General features: G+C 47.6%; 1 protein-coding gene across 2 annotated transcripts in view; it reads right to left on the reverse strand.

The window, feature by feature from the left end:
• lin9 (lin-9 DREAM MuvB core complex component) overlaps positions 1-20,844 on the reverse strand; it is a 121,420-nt gene that overhangs the window by 17,372 nt on the left and 83,204 nt on the right. Inside the window, exons 11-14 of one of the 2 annotated variants that reach the window (XM_085997986.1) lie at positions 8,008-8,088; positions 3,337-3,462; positions 2,592-2,774; positions 2,353-2,450 (exon numbers count right to left, since the gene is read on the reverse strand). In XM_085997986.1, coding sequence (XP_085854112.1) covers positions 2,391-2,450; positions 2,592-2,774; positions 3,337-3,462; positions 8,008-8,088 — 450 coding nt within the window. In that variant the 3' untranslated portion in view covers positions 2,353-2,390. Of the gene's footprint in view, positions 1-2,352; positions 2,451-2,591; positions 2,775-3,336; positions 3,463-8,007; positions 8,089-20,844 lie in introns of those variants that run through there. The other variant, XM_085997985.1, reaches the window with a different exon arrangement.

The raw sequence follows: 20,844 nt of genomic DNA on the forward strand, positions 1-20,844 counted from the left end.
ACATCAGCCGAAAACACGTCAGGATCCGTCAGACGACACCCAGCTCTACCTCACCACCACCTCTTGACCCTTCCTCTCTGTTGTCAGACTGCTTCTCCGACATACAGTCCCGGATGAGCCTCAATTTCCTCCAATTAAACATTGGGAAGACCGAACCCATTGTCTTTGGCCCTTGCCACAAACTCCTTTCCATCGCCACCGATTCCGTCTCACTCCCTGGCCACTACAACACACTGATACATTACAGTCCTATCAATACAGTACAGGTAGACTATCCTTTATCCGAAAACCTCGGGACCAGCCGTGTTTCGGTTTTCGGAGAATTTCGGATGGTGGGTCGGCGGGGGTGGGGGTCGGCGGGGGGGGGGTCGGGGCCGGCGGGGGGTCGTGCGCATGACTTACGCTGACACTCCGCGTAAGTTGGCGGGGGTCGGGGTCGGCGGGGGTCCCCGCGGGGGGGGGGGGGGGGGTCGTGCGCACGACTTACCCTTTATCCGAACTTCCGAAACCGGAACCCTCCAAAAACCGAAGGTTTTTTCGTTCAGCGTAAGTCGTGCGCATGACTTACGCTGAATGAAAAAAGGTGTTTTTTTTTTTTTTAAAAAGAGGGTTTCGGTTTTCGGAAGTTCGGATAAAGGGTAGTCTACCTGTACATGGTATACAATACGCACCAGTTTGTGGTAGTGAGTGAGCTCTACTGAATGAGAGTTGTGGACAACCTTCGGGGCTAATTCCAGGTAGCAGAAGTGTAGACTAGAGAAGCTGGGATTGTTCTCTTTCGAGCAGAGCAGGTTAAGGGGAGATTTAATAGAGGTGTTCAAAATCATGAGGGGTTTTGATAGAGTAAAAAGAGAGAGAAACGGTTTTCCACTGGCAGGGGTAGGGGTGGTGGTGGTGCTGGTAACTAGGACACAGATCGAAGAATATTGGCAAAAGAGCCAGAGTAGAGATGAACATTTTTTTTTTATTTTTTTATACTCGGAGTTGTTACGATCGGGAATGCACTTACCGAAAGCAGATTCAATAGTAACTTTCAAAAGGGAATTGGAAAAAAAACCTTGAAGGGAAAAAAAATTGCAGGGCTGTAGGGAAAGAGCAGGGGGGAGTGGGACTAGTTGAACAGCTCTTTCAAAGAGCTGGCACAGGCACAAAGGGCCCAGCGGCTTCCTTCTGTGCTGTATGATTAGAAGTGTTAGTTGTACTGCTGTGATCACTCGCAGTGTCCATACCTGGCGTGTGCGCTGTAAGGGGGGGGGGGGCAGGGTAAAGAGAAAAACAATGCCGACAAAGGTACCTGCTACCACCAGAGTGGGATGTCCTGAAAGACTAGGAGGAAACCAAGGAGATCGCTGGTTTTAGGATCTGGGTGGGGAGGGGTCACAATGGGGGGGGGGGGGGGGGGGCGGCCAGGAGGCAGTGTGCAGGGTGATGTTTGGTAATTTTACAGAGGTCAGGCAGTACCATTCGCCAGTAGACCCGGATCTTTGGGCACAACTAGGATTGTGCCACACGCCACCCCAGCCCCTCCGCCACCCCTCTGGGGGTTCCACCTGTGCAGACGGACAAACCTATGGCTAAATTTAACCAGCGCTCCTTTTATTACAGCTCGAGACTGTGCTGCTTCACAAACAGAACCCCAGTTGTTGGCGGGCAGGATTCGTCCCAGGTCTCCCTCTCCAGCCTATTATCGTTGCATTTGTATTTTCCGGGCAGGTAGAAATAAAGATTCTGTCTGACCTCAAAATTAGTTTCGTTATCAATTATAAAAAAAAAAAAAAAAATCACATGGGATTTTGTAAACAACTGCCACACATCACCATTCGAACATCAAGTCAGTGCTCAGCCACACAGTCTCCCATCAGAAGTAACTGGGTATATCTGGAATGTGCTGTCTGAAAGGGTGGTGAAAGTAGAGACAATAGTAACTTTCAAAAGGGAATTGGATGAATACTTGGAGGAAAAAAATTACAGGGCTATGGGGAAAGAGCAGGGGAGTGGGACTAATTGGATAGCTCTTTCAAAGAGTTGGCACAGTCATGATGGGCCGAATGACCTCCTTCTGCGCTGTATCATTCTATGAATGTGGAAAGTGCATGCTAATATCAGTACCAAACTACTGAACAGGATTCTTGCTGAGTTATTCAGTCCACCCCCATTTCCCCACGTGGTCAGTGAGCAATTGCAGGGAGGTCCACTAGTTGGCACGAATTTCAGATCCATTGCTTTTTGGATTCTCAGGATGAGTGACGCTGGCAAGGCCCATCCCCAGTTACAAGTGGGTGACTTGCTAGGGTACAGAGAGCATTAAAGTGTATACCACATAGCGCGAGACTGGAGTCACCTGTAGGCCATACCAGGTCGGGGTGGCAGGGTCCTTTCCTCGAAGGACATTACTGAGTCAGTTGAGTTTTTTTTACGACACTCCGGCAGCTTTCAATGTCATTTTTCATCTGGTGATGAACCACAAATGACCAGATTATTAAATTCAGTGTCACAATTTACTCGGGCAGGATGCAAGATCACGACCTTTGGCTCACTAAACCTAGTACCACACACCACCGCAGCTGGGAGCTGCCGAACACTGCACTTACTTTTATCTGTAGTAGCACTGCCGTCAGTCTGGCTATTAGGTCAGTGAGGTTTTCATTTCTAACACTGGCCTGCCCAGTTTGCGAAGTGTTTGCCTGCCGTACGAGCTCGTGAGCCTCCTCCTCACACCTCCTACGCATGTCTGTGGGCTGGTCCATGGGCTGCAAGCCCTGGTCAGGAGCAAGCTGTCATTTTCAAGATAACACAAGAGGCAAGGTTAACAACTGATCCACAAAACCTCAGGCACTGCCCACATCAAATATCACCTGTATTTAGACAAATACCAAGAGAAAGCAACATGAAGGCAATCGAGTTTCATGTCTAGGCAGCTGAAGGCACAACCGCCATTGGTGGGACGAAGAAAATTGGGGATGCGCAAGAGGCCAGGATTGGAGGAGCGTAGAGTTCTTGGAGGGTTGTAGGGCTGGGAGGAGGTTACAGAGATAGGGAGGGGCGAGGCCTTTGAATACAAGGATGAGAATTTTATAAATGAGGCACTGCCAGACCAGGAGCCAATGTAGGTCAGTGAGCAGAGGTGATGGGTGAATGGGATTTGGTGCGAGTTAGGATACGGGCAGCAGAGTTTTGGATGAGCCCAAGTTTAACACAAATACAGGACGTGAGAGACAGAGCAAGCGAGCATTAGTGTGCGCACAGGGAAGGGAAGAAAAGGTGCGGAACCGAGCAGGTGAGCGACACAGACGTTGAGAGTGCGAGAGCCAGGCAGACAATGTGATGAATACTCACCTCGTAACAATACTGCTGGACTTTATTCAGGACCTTGTTCAGATCTTTGTTCAGCTGCTCCAATTCTAAAACAATTGTCGCATATCGCTTCTGAAAGTCTATTCCAATGGAGGCTGAATACGATTTCTGAGGGAGTGAGAAAGTAGTCAGTCAGTCATTTCCTACCTTGATAGGGCCGATACTGCCCTGCAACTCAACTCCTGGGGCGCAGTGCGGGGGGGGGGGGGGGGAAGAGAGAGAGAGAGAAAGGGAACAGGATGGAAAAAGAAAACACATTTGCAGGAATTATCGCTAAACATTCCTCCCTCAACCACCAGCACCAAAAGGCAACAGACTAACCTGTTAATCATCTCGGTTTATAGATTGTTGCTGAAGAATGGCCATCATGCTTGCCTACACCACAAGTCACTGCACTTTAAAGGTTAATTCGTTCTGGGAAAGGAAAGACTTGCATTTCATAGAATCTTACAGCACAGAAGGAGGCCATTCAGCCAATCGAGTCTGTGCCACCTGTTGGTAGCGCTCTCCAATTAGTCCCACTCCCCTGCTCTTTCCCTGGAGCCCTGTAAATTTTTCCTTTTCAAGTCTATATTCAATTTCATTTTGAAAGTTACCACTGAATCTGCTTCCACCGCCCTTTCAGACAGAGCATTCCAGATCACAACAACTCACTGCATAAAAACACAATCTCCTCATCTCCCCCCTGGGTCTTTTGCCAATGATCTTAAATCGGTGTCCTCTGGTTACTGACCCTCCTGCCACTGGAAACAGTTTCTCCCTATCTACTCTATCAAAACCTTTTGTAATTTTGAACACCTCAACACTTGTATGTGCCACATCAGGTCTCACACACAACAAAATGCTTCACATACAACAGGTTATTTTTGAAGTGCAGCGGCTTCCGTAGTCAAATACAGCGTTTCCATAAACAGCAATGATATGAATCACCCATTAATCTATTGTTTCTTTTGTGTGGTGTTGGATGTGGAACGTATGTTGGTTTGGAGAATGGGAGAACTCCTTATTTGAAGAGTGCCGGGGGAACGGTGGACTACTGGAGTAGGCCGACAGGACCTCAGATGAATGTTTACACCAGACGGTCGGCACCTCCCTCAGCACAGCCAGCCTGGATTATTCACTCAGGTTCTGGTGTGGGGTTCAATCGCTCAGTCTTCTGACCCAGAGCCAAGAGTGCCATTCACTCGTGCTTTGACTATTTATGTAACACTATATAAATACAAACATCTTTTAAACACACTAACCATTTGTACATACCTATTTGTCTGCAACAAGCTAATGAAGTTTTAGATTGCTGGGAAGTATTTGAAAGTTTCTAAATTGGCACAGCTCTTTAACAGTAACGCCCTTTACCATTCAAACACGAGTCCAGCTCCGTGCGATTGCCTTGCATAGTTTCATTTCAATCATCGTCCGATCATCTCTAGCTTCTCTTCCCAACCCTGCACCAACATTCCCTAAAGATTTGTTCTTTGTCTCCTCCTCTACCTGCTGCCCCCCCAGCAACATCATCCACAGAGACAGTCTGCTTCTACCCTGTTCCGCCTCTCCACCGCCACGCGACTTCTCCACCGCTTTTCTAACATCTTGGATGAGTCGTGATGTCCTCCAGCTCAACATTGGGAAGACCGAAACAATCTCCTTTGGTCCCCGCCACAAACTCCGCTCCCTCGCCACTGACTCCCAACTCCCTCCCCGGGCACTGTCTCGAGATGAACCAGATGGTAATCAACTTCGCCATTTTGTTCAACTTTGGGCTGAGTTTAAGGCCCCGTATCCTTCCACCACTACCTACTTCCAACTCCTCAACATTACTCCCCTCAGCCTCTTCACCAATGAAACCCATATCGATGTTTTCATCATCTCCAGACTTCACCACTCTAATGCTGTACTTGCTGGACTCCCATCCTCCATAAACTCAGTCAAACCCCTGTCCTGAACGAAGCCACCCTGATCATTCACCAGCCTCGTTCTCACTGACCTACATTAGTTTTCACCCTTTATTGCCTTAAATTTAAAATCCTTGACCTCATCTTCAAATCACTCCATAGTTTTGTTTCCTATCTTTTTAAAATTCGTTCCTGGGATGTGGGTGTCACTGGCAAGGCCAGTATTTATTACCCATCTCCAATTGCCCTCGAGAAGGTGGTGGTGAGCCGCATTCTTCAACCGCTGCAGTCCGTGTGGTGAAGGTACTCCCACAGTGCTGTTAGGGAGGGAGTTCCAGGATTTTGACCCAGCGACGGTGAAGGAATGGCGATATATTTCCAAGTCAGGATGGTGTGTGACTTGGAGGGGATTTTGCAGGTGGTGGTGTTCCCATGCACCCGCTGCCCTTGTTCATCTAGGTGGAAGTGGTGGTGGTTTTGGGGTGGGGGGGGGGGGGGGGGGTGCTGCTGGAGCAGCACTCTCTTCCAGCTTTAAATGGCCTTCCCCCCCCCCCCCCCAAACTCAACACTGTTCCTGTGTATCTAGCCTTTTAGTGTACCCCCATTCCTTTGATCCACCATCGATGGCCATGCCTATAGAGATGATAAATCACTTCCAGAAAATATTTTGGGATGCAGTACGAGTAATTTGAGACATAATGGAGATATGAACAGGTGATTTTGGACCTCTAGTTCCCAAACCTCTTCACCACTGGGGGTTTTCCTCACCTTGTGACTACAGGAAACTTTGGTTTATCTGGAGGTTGTATGTCCAGAAACCTCGATCTACCGGCAGAAATCAGGAGCCGTTTTAGGTTTTTTTTCTTCTCGTGGCTTTGTTTTCAACGGTCAGGCTCTGGAAAGTCTCTGAAGCTGTTGCTAAGCTACAGAGACACTTCCAAGGCACGGGCCGACTGTTTACAAGCTGTTGCTAAGCAAGTGTTTGTTGTCAGATACGGAGATGAAAACCTCCGTATGCTTCAACATTAACTTTGTATGTCCGGCAGTTTTGATAGATCGGCAACAGCTCAGTCCCGTATATAACAAAGTTTCCTGTAATTGATAGCGATGGATTGCTATGATTAGTCAACAACTCCATTATCATTGTATCACGTGACTACCAGGATGGTAGAAAGCAAACTAGATGGACCATGGTCTATCATCTAGAAATTCAGGTACCAGAATACTTATTATACAAGCCCATCCTATAGTGGGATATTGTGGGGAGTATACCCACAGCAGTCACAATATAAAAACCGCATGGTTCTTTGAGTCTTGGTACTTTGAGTATTAGCTTCTCCAATAGCTAAGCAACCATGGTTGCTGGCCTGTACCAGTGGCGAGAAAACACGGCAAATCAAATTAGTGTTAGTGCAGTCAGGAACACCAGTGCCTCATGGCACCGTTAGACACTGGGGTTAATGTTGGTAATGGCAGGGGAGAAGGTTAACAGACAGGCTTCAGGCACTTCATGGCTCGGTAGAATCAGCACCGAAACTGGCCATTCGGCCCATTGCACCCGTGCCAGCTCGCAAAAGAGCTATCCACTTAGTTCCATTTCTCTGCCTTTTTCCCCCCCCACCATACAATTTTTCCCCCCTAAAATATTTATCCACTTCTCTTTTAAAAAAGTTATTATGGACTCAGTTTCCATGAATGTTTCTGGTAGGGCATTCTATTTCCTAACAATCCTCTGCGTAAACCAACAATTTCTCCTGATCTGCCCCTTCCAAGTGTGCACAGGCACCCAAAGCGCAGGTCTCCCAACTTAAGCTCTCTGGAGTTGAGCAAGTGGGAGAGTTCTTTATGGGGAGAGGGAGCCTGCACTCCACGAGGCAGATAGAACCCTGCAGGTGAGTGCGGACTTCAGTAGCTTGGAGACTCTAATCTGGTGTCGAACAGTTTAAAAAAAAAAAATTTGTTCCTGGGATGTGGGCGTCGCTGGCAAGGCCAGCATTTATTGCCCATCCCTAGTTGCCCTTCAGAAGGTGGTGGTAAGCTGCCTTCTTGAACAGCTGCAGTCCGTGTGGTGAAGGTACTCCCACAGTGCTGTTAAGTAGGGAGCTCCAGGATTTTGACCCAGCGACAAAGGATTGGCGATATATTTCCAAGTCAGGATGGTGTGAGACTTGGAGGGGAACTTGGAGGTGGTCGTGTTCCCATACGCCTGCTGCCCATGTCCTTCTAGGTGGAAGAGCTCGCGGGTTTGGGAGGTGCTGCCGAAGAAGCCTAGGCGAGTTGCTACAATGCATCTTGTAGATGGTACACACTGCAGCCACGGTACGCCGGTGGTGGAGGGGGTGAATGTTTACGGTGGGGGATGGGGTGCCAATCGAGCGGACTGCTTTGCCCTGGATGGTGTTGTTAGAGCTGCACTCATCCAGGCAAGTTGAGAGTATTCCATCACACTCCTTACTTGTGCCTTGTAGATGATGGAAAGGCTTTAGGGAGTCAGGAGGTGAGACACTCGCTGCAGAATACCCAGCCTCTGACCTGCTCTTGTTGCCACAGTATTTGTGGCTGGTCCAGTTAAGTTTCTGGTCAACCTGCCTGACCTGAAAAACAGAGCAGGAGTTCTGGTATCCTGCCCAACATTACTCCCGCAACCAGCACCAACAACCAATGTCGATCTCTGGGTGGACAACCTTGGAGAAAACTACGGTTAAGCCATTAAAGCAAGTGTTTTACTTAAAACCAGAGTAAAAAATGAGAAAGGTCCTTTTACCAGTTTCTCTGCTTCCGTGTTCATTTCTTTTAACTGTTTGATGTGTTCTTTCTTGATCATGAGAATTTTTGATAGTCTTGTCTAAAAGGGGGAATAAGACAAAGGTAAACAGGAATCGCACAACGATGAAGAAACACTTGCTGTTGCTGCACAGAGCACTGAAATTGCTGTCATAACATAAAATAGGAGCAGTCGGCCATTCGGCCCCTCGAGCCTGCTCCACCATTCAGTACGATCATGGCTGATCTTCTACGTCATCTCCACATCCCTTGATTCCCTTAATATCCAAAAATCTATCGATCGCTGTCTTGAATATACTCAACGACTGAGCCGCCACAGCCCTCTGGGGTAGAGAATTCCAAAGATTCACCACCCTGAGTGAAGAAATTTAGTCACTGACACCTTTGTTACTCTGTCCCTTCCTGACCCACTGTTTATTTTTACCCAAAACTCTGCTCTGGAGGGAAAGGGATGTTGTAGGGCCTTATATACATTCAAGGGAGACAGAGTACCTAGTTTAATAATTTGGTTCCTCCCAGAGTTCGAATTGGGGAGCCGTCCTGTAAATTGGCTGTTATAAAGAGAGTTAATTTTTGTTTAACTGCAGGTGCAGACATTGTAACGAATTACATATTAAAAATTTGTAATAATTCCAATGCAAGTGCTATTGTAAGCCTAGATAGTTTTTTCGCGAATGTTGTGAACCTCTTAATTTTCAGAAACTTTCCCTCTAGAATTTTTTGAGGATGTAACTGGTAGAATAGATAAGGGAGAACCAGTGGATGTGGCGTATTTGGACTTTCAGAAGGCTTTCGATAAGGTCCCGCATAAGAGATTAGCGTGCAAAGTTAAAGCACATGGGATTGGGGGTAAGGTACTGACTTGGATAGAGAACTGGTTGACAGACAGGAAGCAAAGAGTTGGAATAAACGGGTCTTTTTCCGAGTGGCAGGTAGTGACTAGTGGGGTACCGCAGGGATCGGTCCTAGGACCCCAGTTATTCACAATATATATTAATGATCTAGACAAGGGAACTAGATGTAATATCTCCAAGTTTGCAGACGACACAAAGCTGGGTGGACGTGTGTGCTGTGAGGAGGATGCAGGGAAACTCCAGTATGATTTGGACAGGTTGGGTGATTGGGCAGAAGCATGGCAGATGCAGTATAATGTGGATAAATGCGAGGTTATCCACTTTGGTGGCAAAAGCAGGAAGGCAGATTATCTGAACGGCAATAGGGGAAAAAGGGGAAGTGCAACGAGACCTGGGTGTCCTTGTGCACCAGTTGCTGAAGGTAAGCATGCAGGTGCAGCAGGCAGTTAAGAAGGCAAATGGTATGTTGGCCTTCATAGCGAGAGGATTCGAGTACAGGAGCAAGGATGTCTTGCTGCAGTTGTACAAGGCTTTGGTGAGACCACACCTTGAGTATTGTGCGCAGTTTTGGTCGCCTTATCGGAGGAAGGATGTTCTTGCCATGGAGGGAGTGCAGCGAAGATTCACCAGACTGATACCTGGGATGGCAGGAATGACGTATGGAGAGAGATTGGGTCGATTAGGCTTATATTCGCTGGAGTTTTAGAAGAATGAGAGGGGATCTCATTGACACTTATAAAATTCTAACAGGACTAGACGCAGGAAGGATGTTCCCGATGGCCGGGGAGTCCAGAACCAGGGGTCACAGTCTAAGGATAAGGGGTAAGCCATTTAGGACTGAGATGAGGAGGAATTTCTTCACCCAGAGAGTGGTGAACCTGTGGAATTCGCTACCACATAAGGCAGTTGAGGCCAATTCATTAAATATATTCAAGAAGGAGTTAGATATATTTCTTAAGGCTAAAGGGATCAAGGGGTATGGGGAGAAGGCAGGGACAGGGTACTGAATTTGGATGATCAGCCATGATCTCATTGAATGGCGGAGCAGGCTCGAGGGGCCGAATGGCCTACTCCTGCTCCTATCTTCTATGTTTCTATAAGTGTTTTATTTTTTTCCGAGCCATTTCCCTCTGTCTCCCATAAAGCCAAAGTACTTGACCCGAGGTGCTTTTGGTTAGGTCTATAATTTGCCGATTTAGGTGGCTATACTTCACGCACTTCTCGTCCCAGGCTCGCTCAAGCACCATGTTATTGTCCTCCCATCTCGCCATTACGTCTACAACTGCCACTTCCAACTCCTTGTTGAATATTATGTCCGGTTTCCACAGTTTACCTTCAGTATCGGTGATCCTGAGTTCCACGCATGTCGTCCATCCATACTTAGAAAATCTTAAAGATCTAGGGTCTAAGATCTTATTATGCTGCTTGATTCTGGCGTTAACAGCCAGATACCTCCCGGAGATGTGTGCCAGGGTCTCGTTTGCTCCACTGCACCTTCTGCTGATTTTGATCATATTTGCTCGGTCGTAGGATAGGGTGCTTCTAGTTGCACCTTAGTAACAGACCTTTAATAAACCGTGATTGTTTCATCCTGTGAAACAGAGTTTGTCCATGAATTAGACATCCTGTCATTCTGACAATATCTTATGTCGGAGCCCTGGGCTAGGAGTATTGCCCACCTCTCGAATTCCCATTCTCTCCAACTCGCGTACCTGTTCCTGGGCTTAGTTCTCGCACTAGGGGGATGGACGCCTGCTCCTCGCATCTCTTTTACTACTTCAGGTACGAGAGAAAGATCACTACCTTCCAAGATGATATTTTGCTTTGTACTTAAGAATTCCTCAACCTCCCTAAAGGTTTTCAGGTTCCTAAGTTTTGACAGAGTCAATGGTGCTTTCTGCACAGAATTGGAAAGAAGACCCAATTACATAATTGGAGCCCTCGAGAGACTAGAGTTTCCGAATGACAGCGGGAAGAATTTGGGTAGGCTCAGGGCTCCGTCTCTATTAGCAGAGTACAGGATTCAGTCAGTGATATCAGAAGGGAGGTGAAGTATCTCCTTTACCACCTTTTTGACTAGTCGATCAAGCTCAGTTAAGGTGTTTTGAGAGGCCTCCATAATGGTAAGATGGTAATATAACCTGGAGATAATGTGGGTCTTCAGCATCTCAAATTTCTGGGTGGGTTTCAATTTGGACTCTTTCAGACTCACCATCCATCTTCCGCGACTCCTGCTCATGGATCGATACAGGCTTCCAAATACAGTATTTGTGTCTCCCTAAGGGGGATATAGCACACGGGGCTCCCGTTCAATTTACCAGTTCTCGCAGTGGTTGTAAAGAAAGGTCTTAGCCAGCTTTTTAACGTTGATGTCTAGCCCCGTGTTTTCGCAGAATGACTGGACGATTTTAAGATTTCGTGTCATTCCCACATAGGAGTCACTAAGGATTGCTAGATCATCAGCAAAAGCAAGCAATGAGCAATAGATAGATTTGTTATTTGACCGCATCGCCGCACCCATATTTGCTTGATCAAGTGAGCATGAGGGGGTCCATTGTAATGTTAAACAGAATTGGCGAGAGGATCGCCTAGTTTGACGCCGCTCAATGGAAATTGGATCTGTCATAAATCTGTCACCTTCTATCACCATGGAGGTATTGGTGTATAGATCTTCGACAAAGGTGAACAAATGCCTTGGGCACACCCATCCTTAAGAACATATGAACATAAGAAATAGGAGCAGGAATAGGCCACTTGGCCCCTCGAGCCTGCTCCGCCATTCAATAAGATCATGGCTGATCTTGGGCTCAAAGCCACTTCCTAGCCCACTCCCCATAACTCTTCACTCCCTTATCTTGTAAAAATTTGTCTATTGCCACTTTAAATATATTTAATGACCCAGCCTCCACAGTGTAATGTATATACCTTTAAGGGGGGAAACTATCTTTTACAGCTCATGTATACTGCAGTACCAGCAGTGACCACACCTGTATATAGCCCTGAGTAGTAATCTGTACAGATCAGTTCCAGTGTGATCCACGTTGAGTAAACACCTGTTATACCGTTCTCCTGCAGTCTCTGTGTCTTATTATACACAGACACAACATTGGCGACAAGGCAAGTTCGAACCTACCTACAACTCTGCATCACCTCCCGGGGATTCGTTCCTGGAGATCAGTGGATTGGAGGTCAAGGCCAGAGACTCTGGCGTCGACCACGGGCAACCGCCCAGTCATCCAGCAGAGACTTGAGAATTGCGGGGGAGGCTGGAGAGAGAGAGAGAGAGAGAGAGAGAGCGAGCGTGCGAGCGCGAGAGGGCAGAGCGCACAGGGTGCAGCCGGTGTTCAGGGGCCGAGCAGCGTCGAAGAGAGGGAGAGACGGACGCGCAGAAACCCGCGAGGCGCCGCTATTGCCACAAGGACCGCCGAGAGCGGCGTTGGCAGCAGCGCAGGAGAAGCGCGCGAAACCTACAGGGCGCCGCCATTGCCACGAGAACCGCCGGGAGCGGCGTTGGCAGCAGCGGGGGAGGAAGGAAAGCGCAGGAGACGCCATTTTAAACCACCCCCAAAATGCCGAAGAGTGGCAGTATCACCGCATTTGACAATGAAGTCGAAGATTGGACTACATATGTCGAACGAATAGAGGTATACTGCAAGGCAAATGAGGTGTCAGATGACAAGAAAGCATCGGTATTGTTAAATTTAATGGGTACAAAGACGTATGGTTTATTACGAAATCTAGTAACCCCAACGAAGCCAATGGAAAAGAGTTTTGAAGACATAGTAACGATACTACAGGAACATTTAAACCCCACACCGCTGCCGATAGCAGAAAGATTCAAGTTGCACAAACGGAACCAGCATAAGGATGGAAGCAATGCTGATTATTTAACAGAACTGCGCAAACTATCGAAACACTGCCAGTTTGGAGCGGGACTGGCAGATACCTTAAGGGACAAGTTTGTGTGTGGGTTTCAAAGTGAAGGAACCCAGAAATGGCTTTTATCTGAAAAGGACCTTACCGCAATGCTGAAAGCCTTTTCCAGCGTATCATATGAAGCAGCAGCACGGGGCGCTGCAGAGGTACAACAGAGACCACAAGAATATGGCACAAACGAAATGTCATATGGAACAGAGAAGTGCTATCGCTGCGGCAGAACAACACATGACCAGAATGATTGCTGGTTCAAAGACAAAGTGTGCAGACAGTGTGGAAAAGTAGGACACATAGCACGAGTCTGCAGGTCGGGAAAGAAAACCAGCAATAAGAAACCTACCAAAGAAAAGTACAAGAAGGTACATAAGATGACGGAGAATAGTTCAGACGAACAAGAGTGATAACGACTCCGAAAGCAGGAAACTGAGTTGTCTGAAACTACATAATGTGATCACAACGGAGGATCACCGAACCATTTGGGTCACTCTCAAGATAGCAGGAGTCCAGGTAAAGATGGAATTGGACACAGGATCAGCCCTAACAGTCATAAACCGACGGGACTACAAGCGGCTATTCTCACACATACCCTTGAGAGACACAAAAATTATTTTGAAGATGTACACGGGGCAAAAAGTCTACCCCAAAGGAAAAATAAGGGTGACCGTTATATATAATGGTAAGGAAACACCAAAACTAGACCTGTATGTATTGCAAGATGGAGGACCACCATTACTGGGACGTGAATGGATCCGGAAAATACAACTGGATTGGCATTCCATACAGGCACTGACTGTGGCTGACAAAAAGGATGACGACGTCACACCTGGGCGACTGTCAAAGATCCTAACGGACGCGAAAGAAGTGTTCCAGCAAGGACTCGGAACACTAAAAGGCATGACAGCGACGATTAAAATTGAAGAAAACGCAAGCCCAAAATTTTTTTTAAGGTCAAACCTTATGCGATCCGCCCAGCTGTCGAAGCAGAGCTGGAGAGTCTGGAACGTTCAGGTGTACTGTCCAAGGTAGACTGGAGCGAGTGGGCTACACCCATCGTCCCTGTGATGAAAAAGTCATTGAGCAGCACACCTGGGGACCCAAGGAAGGTTCGCATCTGTGGGGACTTTAAGGTAACAGTGAACCCGGTCCTTCACACCGTACAATATCCACTTCCGCGGATTGAAGATATTTTCGCCTCGCTATCTGGAGAGAAACGCTTCACTAAGATTGATCTGGCCCAGGCATATCTGCAAATGGAGGTAGAAGAAGCATCAAAAAAATACCTCACAATCAACACCCATAAAAGGTCTCTACCAATACAACCGGCTGGTATTCGGGGTAGCATCAGCTCCGGCTATTTGGCAGAGGGCAATGGAACAAGTCCTGCAAGGGATCCCAGGGACCCAGTGTTATTTGGACAACATCCTGGTCACGGGCGAAAATGACAGTGATCACCTTGCCAACTTGGAGCAGGTGCTCACTGGATTGCAGGAATATGGGCTCCGAGCTAACCACCCCAAATGCGAGTTTTTTAGAAAACAGATCTCGTATTGTGGCCACGTTATCGATAAAGAGGGGTTACATAAGTCCCCAGAGAAGATTGAGGCAGTAGTCAAGGCTCCAGCACAGGAAAATGTGTCACAACTGAGGTCATTCCTCGGGCTGGTAAACTACTACCATAAGTTCTTGCCAAATTTGTCTACAATACTGCACCCACTGAACACCCTACTGCAAACTGGGGTGCCATGGAAGTGGAGTGACGAATGTAGACGAGCTTTCCAGAAGAGCAAAACACTAATCACATCGAAAGAGGTATTGGCCCATTACAACCCGGCATTACCAATTCGGTTGGCGTGTGATGAGTCACCCTACGGCATTGGAGCGGTGCTGTCGCACAAATTCTCAGACGGCTCAGAGAGGCCAATAGCCTTTGCGTCACGATCACTAACCTCAGCCGAGCGTAACAACGCCCAGATTGACAGGGAGGCCCTCAGCCTAGTGTGGGGAGTGAAAAAGTTCAATCACTATCTGCACGGGCAGAAATTCACCTTGCTGACAGATCACCAGCCTCTTGTCTCCATTTTTAATCCGAAGAAGGGCGTTCCGGTGATGACTGCGCAATGACTACAAAGATGGTCACTTTTTCTAGGGGCGCACCACTACGAGATTGAATATAAGGGCACGAAACAGCATGGAAATGCTGATGGGCTATCACGCCTGCCACTGCCTACTGCAGAGGAAGCACCAGCAGTGGATCCTGTCGAAATATTCCATTCGACTATAGTTGAATACCTACCGGTAACTAACGCTTGTATCGAAAAGGAAACCCGAAATGACCCGACACTGTCTCGGGTATATGATTTGACGGTGAAGGGATGGCCAGCACATGGCGACTCACTGTTGCCAGCATTCTCGACAAGGAGAGAACAGCTGTCAGTGTGCCGGGGGACCTTGATGTGTGGATCCCAAGTGGTAATTCCACCCAAGTTAAGGGATAGAGTGCTCAATGAGCTACATGAGGGTCATCTGGGAGGGGTAAAAATGAAAAGCCTAGCCAGGGCTTGTGTGGTGGCCGGGAATCGATAAACAAATCGACGACCTGACCAAGAGTTGCTCAGGATGCCAGAAAGTCCAAAATGCACCACAGGCCCCTCTACACCCATGGGAGTGGCCCTCATCTCCATGGCAACGGGTGCATATTGATTTTGCTGGTCCATTCATGGACTCAATGTTTTTAATAGCCGTGGATGCGCACTCGAAATGGCCTGAGGTCATCAAAATGTCCTCCACCACCACGGAGAAAACTATTGCAGTCCTACGGACCATTTTTGCCAGGAATGGCTTGCCAGAACAGATTTGCTCCGACAACAGACCACAGTTTGTGTCCGAAGAGTTCCGGAGGTTCTTGAAAAAGAATGGGGTAAGGCATTACACATCCGCCCCGTATCATCCAGCCACAAATGGATTGGCTGAGAGGTTCGTACAAACCTTTAAGAAGGCAATAAAGGCTATGTACAATGACAACATTCCGCTGCAGCACAAGGTGGGCAATTTCCTGTTCGCCCACCGGAATGCGACACATGCAGTCACCAACCAGGCCCCAGCCATGATGTTCTTTAACCGAAGGTTAAGATCTCACCTGGATTTGCTCAGACCAAACGTACGAAGAGATGTTGAGAGTAAGCAATTCCAGCACATCCATGAGAAGCCAACAAGGAGCTTCAATATAGGGCAACCAGTCTTGGCCCGCGACTACCGAACAGAAAAATGGCAGCCAGGAACGATATGCACACGGCAGGGGCCACTAATGTACACAGTGGACGTTGGGGAGAGCATCGTGAGACGCCATGCTGACCAGATCTTAGAGTCACAGGAACAAGTCAACCCCATGCCTCGCCCATACATACCTGGTGATGAACCCGACGTACAGGTCGCATCTACCCCAGAAACAGTAGCATCGGAAGCTGATGAACCAACCGACGACAGGGGGCCAGAATCGCCTCCGCACCAAGACACAGACACTCAGGAAAGGCGCTATCCAGAAAGGATCAGGAAGCCTCCCCAAAGACTGAATATATAAATAGACTATTTTCAGCTAATGTTGCATGTTAAGTGTTAATTGTAATTAGTTTGATATTTAATTGTTAAATGAGTGTTATGGTACTGTTAATCTAAAAGGGGAGGAATTGTAATGTATATACCTTTAAGTGGGGAACTATCTTTTACAGCTCATGTATACTGCAGTACCGGCAGTGACCACACCTGTATATAACACTGAGTAGTAATCTGTACAGATCAGTTCCAGTGTGATCCACATTGAGTAAACACCTGTTGTACCGTTCTCCTGCAGTCTGTGTCTTATTATACAGAGACACAACACACAGCTCTCTGGGGCAGAGAATTCCACAAATTTACGACCCTCAGAGGAAGTTCCTCCTCATCAGTTCTAAAAGGGCGACCCTTTATTCTGAAACTATGCCCCCGAGTTCTAGATTCCCCCACGAGGGGAAACATCCTCTGTATCTACCCTGTTGAGCCCCCTCAGTATTTTATGTTTCGATAAGATCACCTCTCATTCTTCTAAATTCCAATGAGTATAGGCCCAGCCTGTTCAACCTTTCCTCATAAGTCAAACCCTCATCTCTGGAATTAACCTAGTGAATCGTCTCTGAACTGCCTCCCATGCAAGTATATCCTTCCTTAAATGAGACCAAAACTGTACGCAGTACTCCAGGTGTGGTCTCACCAATACCTTGTACAGTTGTAGCAGGACTTCCCGCTTTTATACTCCAACCCCCCCTCCAAGTGCCTTGGAAGTCATTGTGCCAACTGAATCGAATGCCTTTGCCAAATCAACAAAGACAACGGCCAGCGCCTTCTTATTCCTCTTTGCCTCCTTGATGACGTTTTGTAAGATGGCAATAGTTTCATTGCAGCCGGGGGGTGGCAGCTACAAATCCCTTCTGCCAGGGATTGAGGTCGACTGCTTCGCTTAGCCTTTTAGTCATGATTTTAGTAAAGAGTCGGAGCAATAGTGACTCGATGGTAATCGGCTGCCAGTTGTCTATGTTAAGTAGTTCAGCATTCTCGGTTTTAGGGATCAACACTGCACGGCTTTTCTTCAGTGTCTCCGGTATAGTTGCTGTTCTGAGCTAGAGTAAAGAGACGTGGGAGAATGCTCTCATCCTCTCCCATTATATCAGTGATGTTATTAATCTTCATGCCGTCTGGCCCGGCTGCGGTTGTCTTGTTAATACCCACAAGTGCTTGTTCAATCTCCCTTTTCTCAATGGCTTTCATTAGTTCTCTCTAATTTTTTCGGCCTTTATAGGCTTGAATAGCTTCTCCATGAAGAATTTTCCAAGCTCCTCCTTGCATAAAGGAGTTTGCTGTGGCTGGTGTCCCCATGATGTGTCGCGCCAGTCTTTTCGGATCCTTCTGATATATTGTCTGTACCCTTCTTGGCGCCGGAGTTATAAGATGTTCCACCTTCATGGTTTTTTCTCAATACCCATTTTTGACCTTGATGTTCCGTGGCTTAGATTTCTCAATCACTAACTCCGTGATTCCTTCAATTAAACCCAGGCTTAAGGCCTTATAATCCGGGCCTTTCCTGTCACGGAGGAGTTCTTCAGCTTTTGTAAGCTGGGCATCAGGCTCCCTGGGCTGTGGGCTACTCCCCAGTGGGCGTTTCTGCCGGACAGGTTGGTTGGTGTCAACGTTTGCCTCCGGAGCAGAGGGCCCGGGATCATCACCCCCACTTTCAGGGTTGTTCGGGGCCAATGTTGTCACTTTTTCGGCCGCTTTTTGGAGGACACGACTTTTATCTGAAATCGGTTTGTTAGTTTTAGATTTCAGAATGCTACCGATTTTCTTATTAGTATCTCGGTAGCCCTGGAACTGTACCTCAAGCTTCAGTAGGAGTTTTGTCGTCTCCTCTGACCAGACGTAGTCCTTCCTGCCAGCTCTCCTCTTCTGTTCTCGTTCCTCAGAGTAGGGTGTTCATGCCTCTTGTGCCGGCTGAGGCTTCTCTGCGTTGAAAACATGGCCTCACATTCCGTGCAAGAGAATATGCCATCTGATTTCGGCAACATACTGCCTTTACAATTGGCATAGTGACAAGCGATAGAACTATATTCGCCAGATTTATTGCATTTAGAGCACATGGTCTTGAAAGACTTGATTTGATGTTTTTTCTGGAGGTGGATTCTAAACAGACCAACTGTTTGAAATACCTCATTGTATCCGCGGCAGAACAAGCCATCGGCTGGGTAATGGATTATTACGTCTGCCGGGCTGTTACGGTCACAATCCGCACACCTTCAGGATAGGTGTCATCGTCAGATGTACCTGGACCCATAGACAGATCGCTTAACAGTGGTTCTGCTCCCGAACCCTTGAGTGCATATAGGCTTTGGTTGTGGAATGTTTGGGTACGGATGCTAAATAATGACCCCCGCCCCATTGAATTAGTGGGGTCTTCTTCATCTGCAACTCCATGGTCATCACCTATTGGTTTGTCCGTTCCTTGGACTCTGGCTGTCGGACGGAACTGGTTGCCAATAGGGCAGGTAGAAGGATGTTATATGTCTCAAATCCCTATCTCTGGTCTGAGTGGATGAGGACGTTTTAGCTGGTCCGCTAGACATAGACCTAGCAACAGTGCAGCAGAAGCACTTAGTGCAGTGTGGCTCTGCAAACACATCCGCGGGAACGATTTTTATCCGGGCCCTATCCCATCCGAGTAGGTTCAACCCCTCGAGGTTAACCTCAACACATTGTTTGAGGTTTTGCCAGTGTCTGCTCGGGCACTGATCTACGCAGATCGGAATCCATCTCGTGTTTCTTTCTCAGTCGCTTTCGGCAACAATGAACTGTCGTTACCAGCGGGGCCAATGAGGAGGTACGACTCACTGAGGACAGCGAGAACACGCCCTCAACTACAGTAACTGATCCAGAGTCGTAGTTACACCCCTAGTCCTGGTCCTGCCTGTAAGTGGAAACTTCTCTGTCTACCCTATCAAACCCTTTCATATCCTCGATCAGGTCACCCCTCAGTCTTCGCTTTTCTAAAGAAAAAAAAGAGCCCCAGCCTGTTCAATATTTCCTGATAACTTGGTTATCATTCTAGTAAAAAAAATTCACACCTTCAGTGCCTCTATGTCCTTTCTATAACAAGACGACCAGAAATGTTCACAGCACTCCAAGTGTGGTCTAACCAATATACAGGGACATCGATATACAGTATGTCTGACGCAAAGATGTAGGAAGTAGGCTCACTAGAAGCTCAGGTTCGGATCAGTCACATCGCGCAGAAACTTCCTCCACAAGATAAGAAAATCAATTAAAAACGAGTAATGTTCACTGAATTATTCAACTTACAGACATAGCTATTTTATTTCCCCTGTGCAATAAAAAAAATTGTTGCTAATTTTCTCCTGAAGGCACCGATTCTCGTTGGGCTCAGCTGTCCTCTGCTATTGTACCAAAGCGGCCATTCTTCATGCAAGAGCTTGGACAACAAGTGATGGAAGGCTATTCCACCCAGAAGGCATCACAGCCAAACATGACCTCATTGAGCACCCACATGGGCAGACTTCCCAGCACTGGATAGCAATGAGGAATGAAAGCCCTGGCCGATTTCTCCCTCTAATCCAGGAGCGCGGAGGTGAACTGAAGTGGCCCATCTGTTGCCCAGTGGAGTCCAACTAACTCGGGATAGATTGGGGATATATGGCCTGTATTGATCAAGTTACATGCGGCTCTTTTCGGGTGAGGGATTTGCTGTAGAGCAATCTCCACACTTAGAATCATAGAGCACAGAAGAGTATCCAATTCGTCCCACTCCCCTTGCTCTTTCTCCACAGCCCTGTAAAATGTTTTCATTTCAAGTATTTATCCCTTTTGAAAGTTACTATTAAATCTGCTTCCACCACCCTTTCAGGCAGAGTGTTCCAGATCACCACAACACTTACCAACTGTAGCAGGCTTTGCTGGCCAAGGACCACAACTTTACATAACAAGTGCTCACATTGGTTTAAAGAGTGGATTGGAGTCTGGGTAATACCACTAAACTATCATTTATCCAAAATACTCACCTGTGTATTTTGGTTGCAGTAACAGGGCCCATTTCCCCACTCAGTCACAGACTGCCAGGGTGACTCTCCACATCAATAGAACAGGACACGGGGCGGAGACGCTCAGTCAGACTGCCAGGGTGACGCTCCACATCAATAGAGCAGGACAAGGGGCGGAGACGCGCAGTCACAGACTGCCAGGGTGACTCTCCACATCAATAGAGCAGGACACGGGGCAGGGATGCTCACAGACTGCCAGGGTGACGCTCCACATCAATAGAACAGGACACGGGGCGGAGACGCTCAGTCACAGACTGCCAGGGTGACGCTCCACATCAATAGAACAGGACACGGGGCGGAGACGCTCAGTCACAGACTGCCAGGGTGACACTCCACATCAATAGAGCAGGACACGGGGCGGGGATGCTCAGTCACAGACTGCCAGGGTGACTC

The sequence above is a fragment of the Somniosus microcephalus genome, chromosome 9 (genome assembly GCF_052327205.1).
Source record: "Somniosus microcephalus isolate GS21.2 chromosome 9, FLI_Smic_1.0, whole genome shotgun sequence".
NCBI lineage: Eukaryota > Metazoa > Chordata > Chondrichthyes > Squaliformes > Somniosidae > Somniosus > Somniosus microcephalus.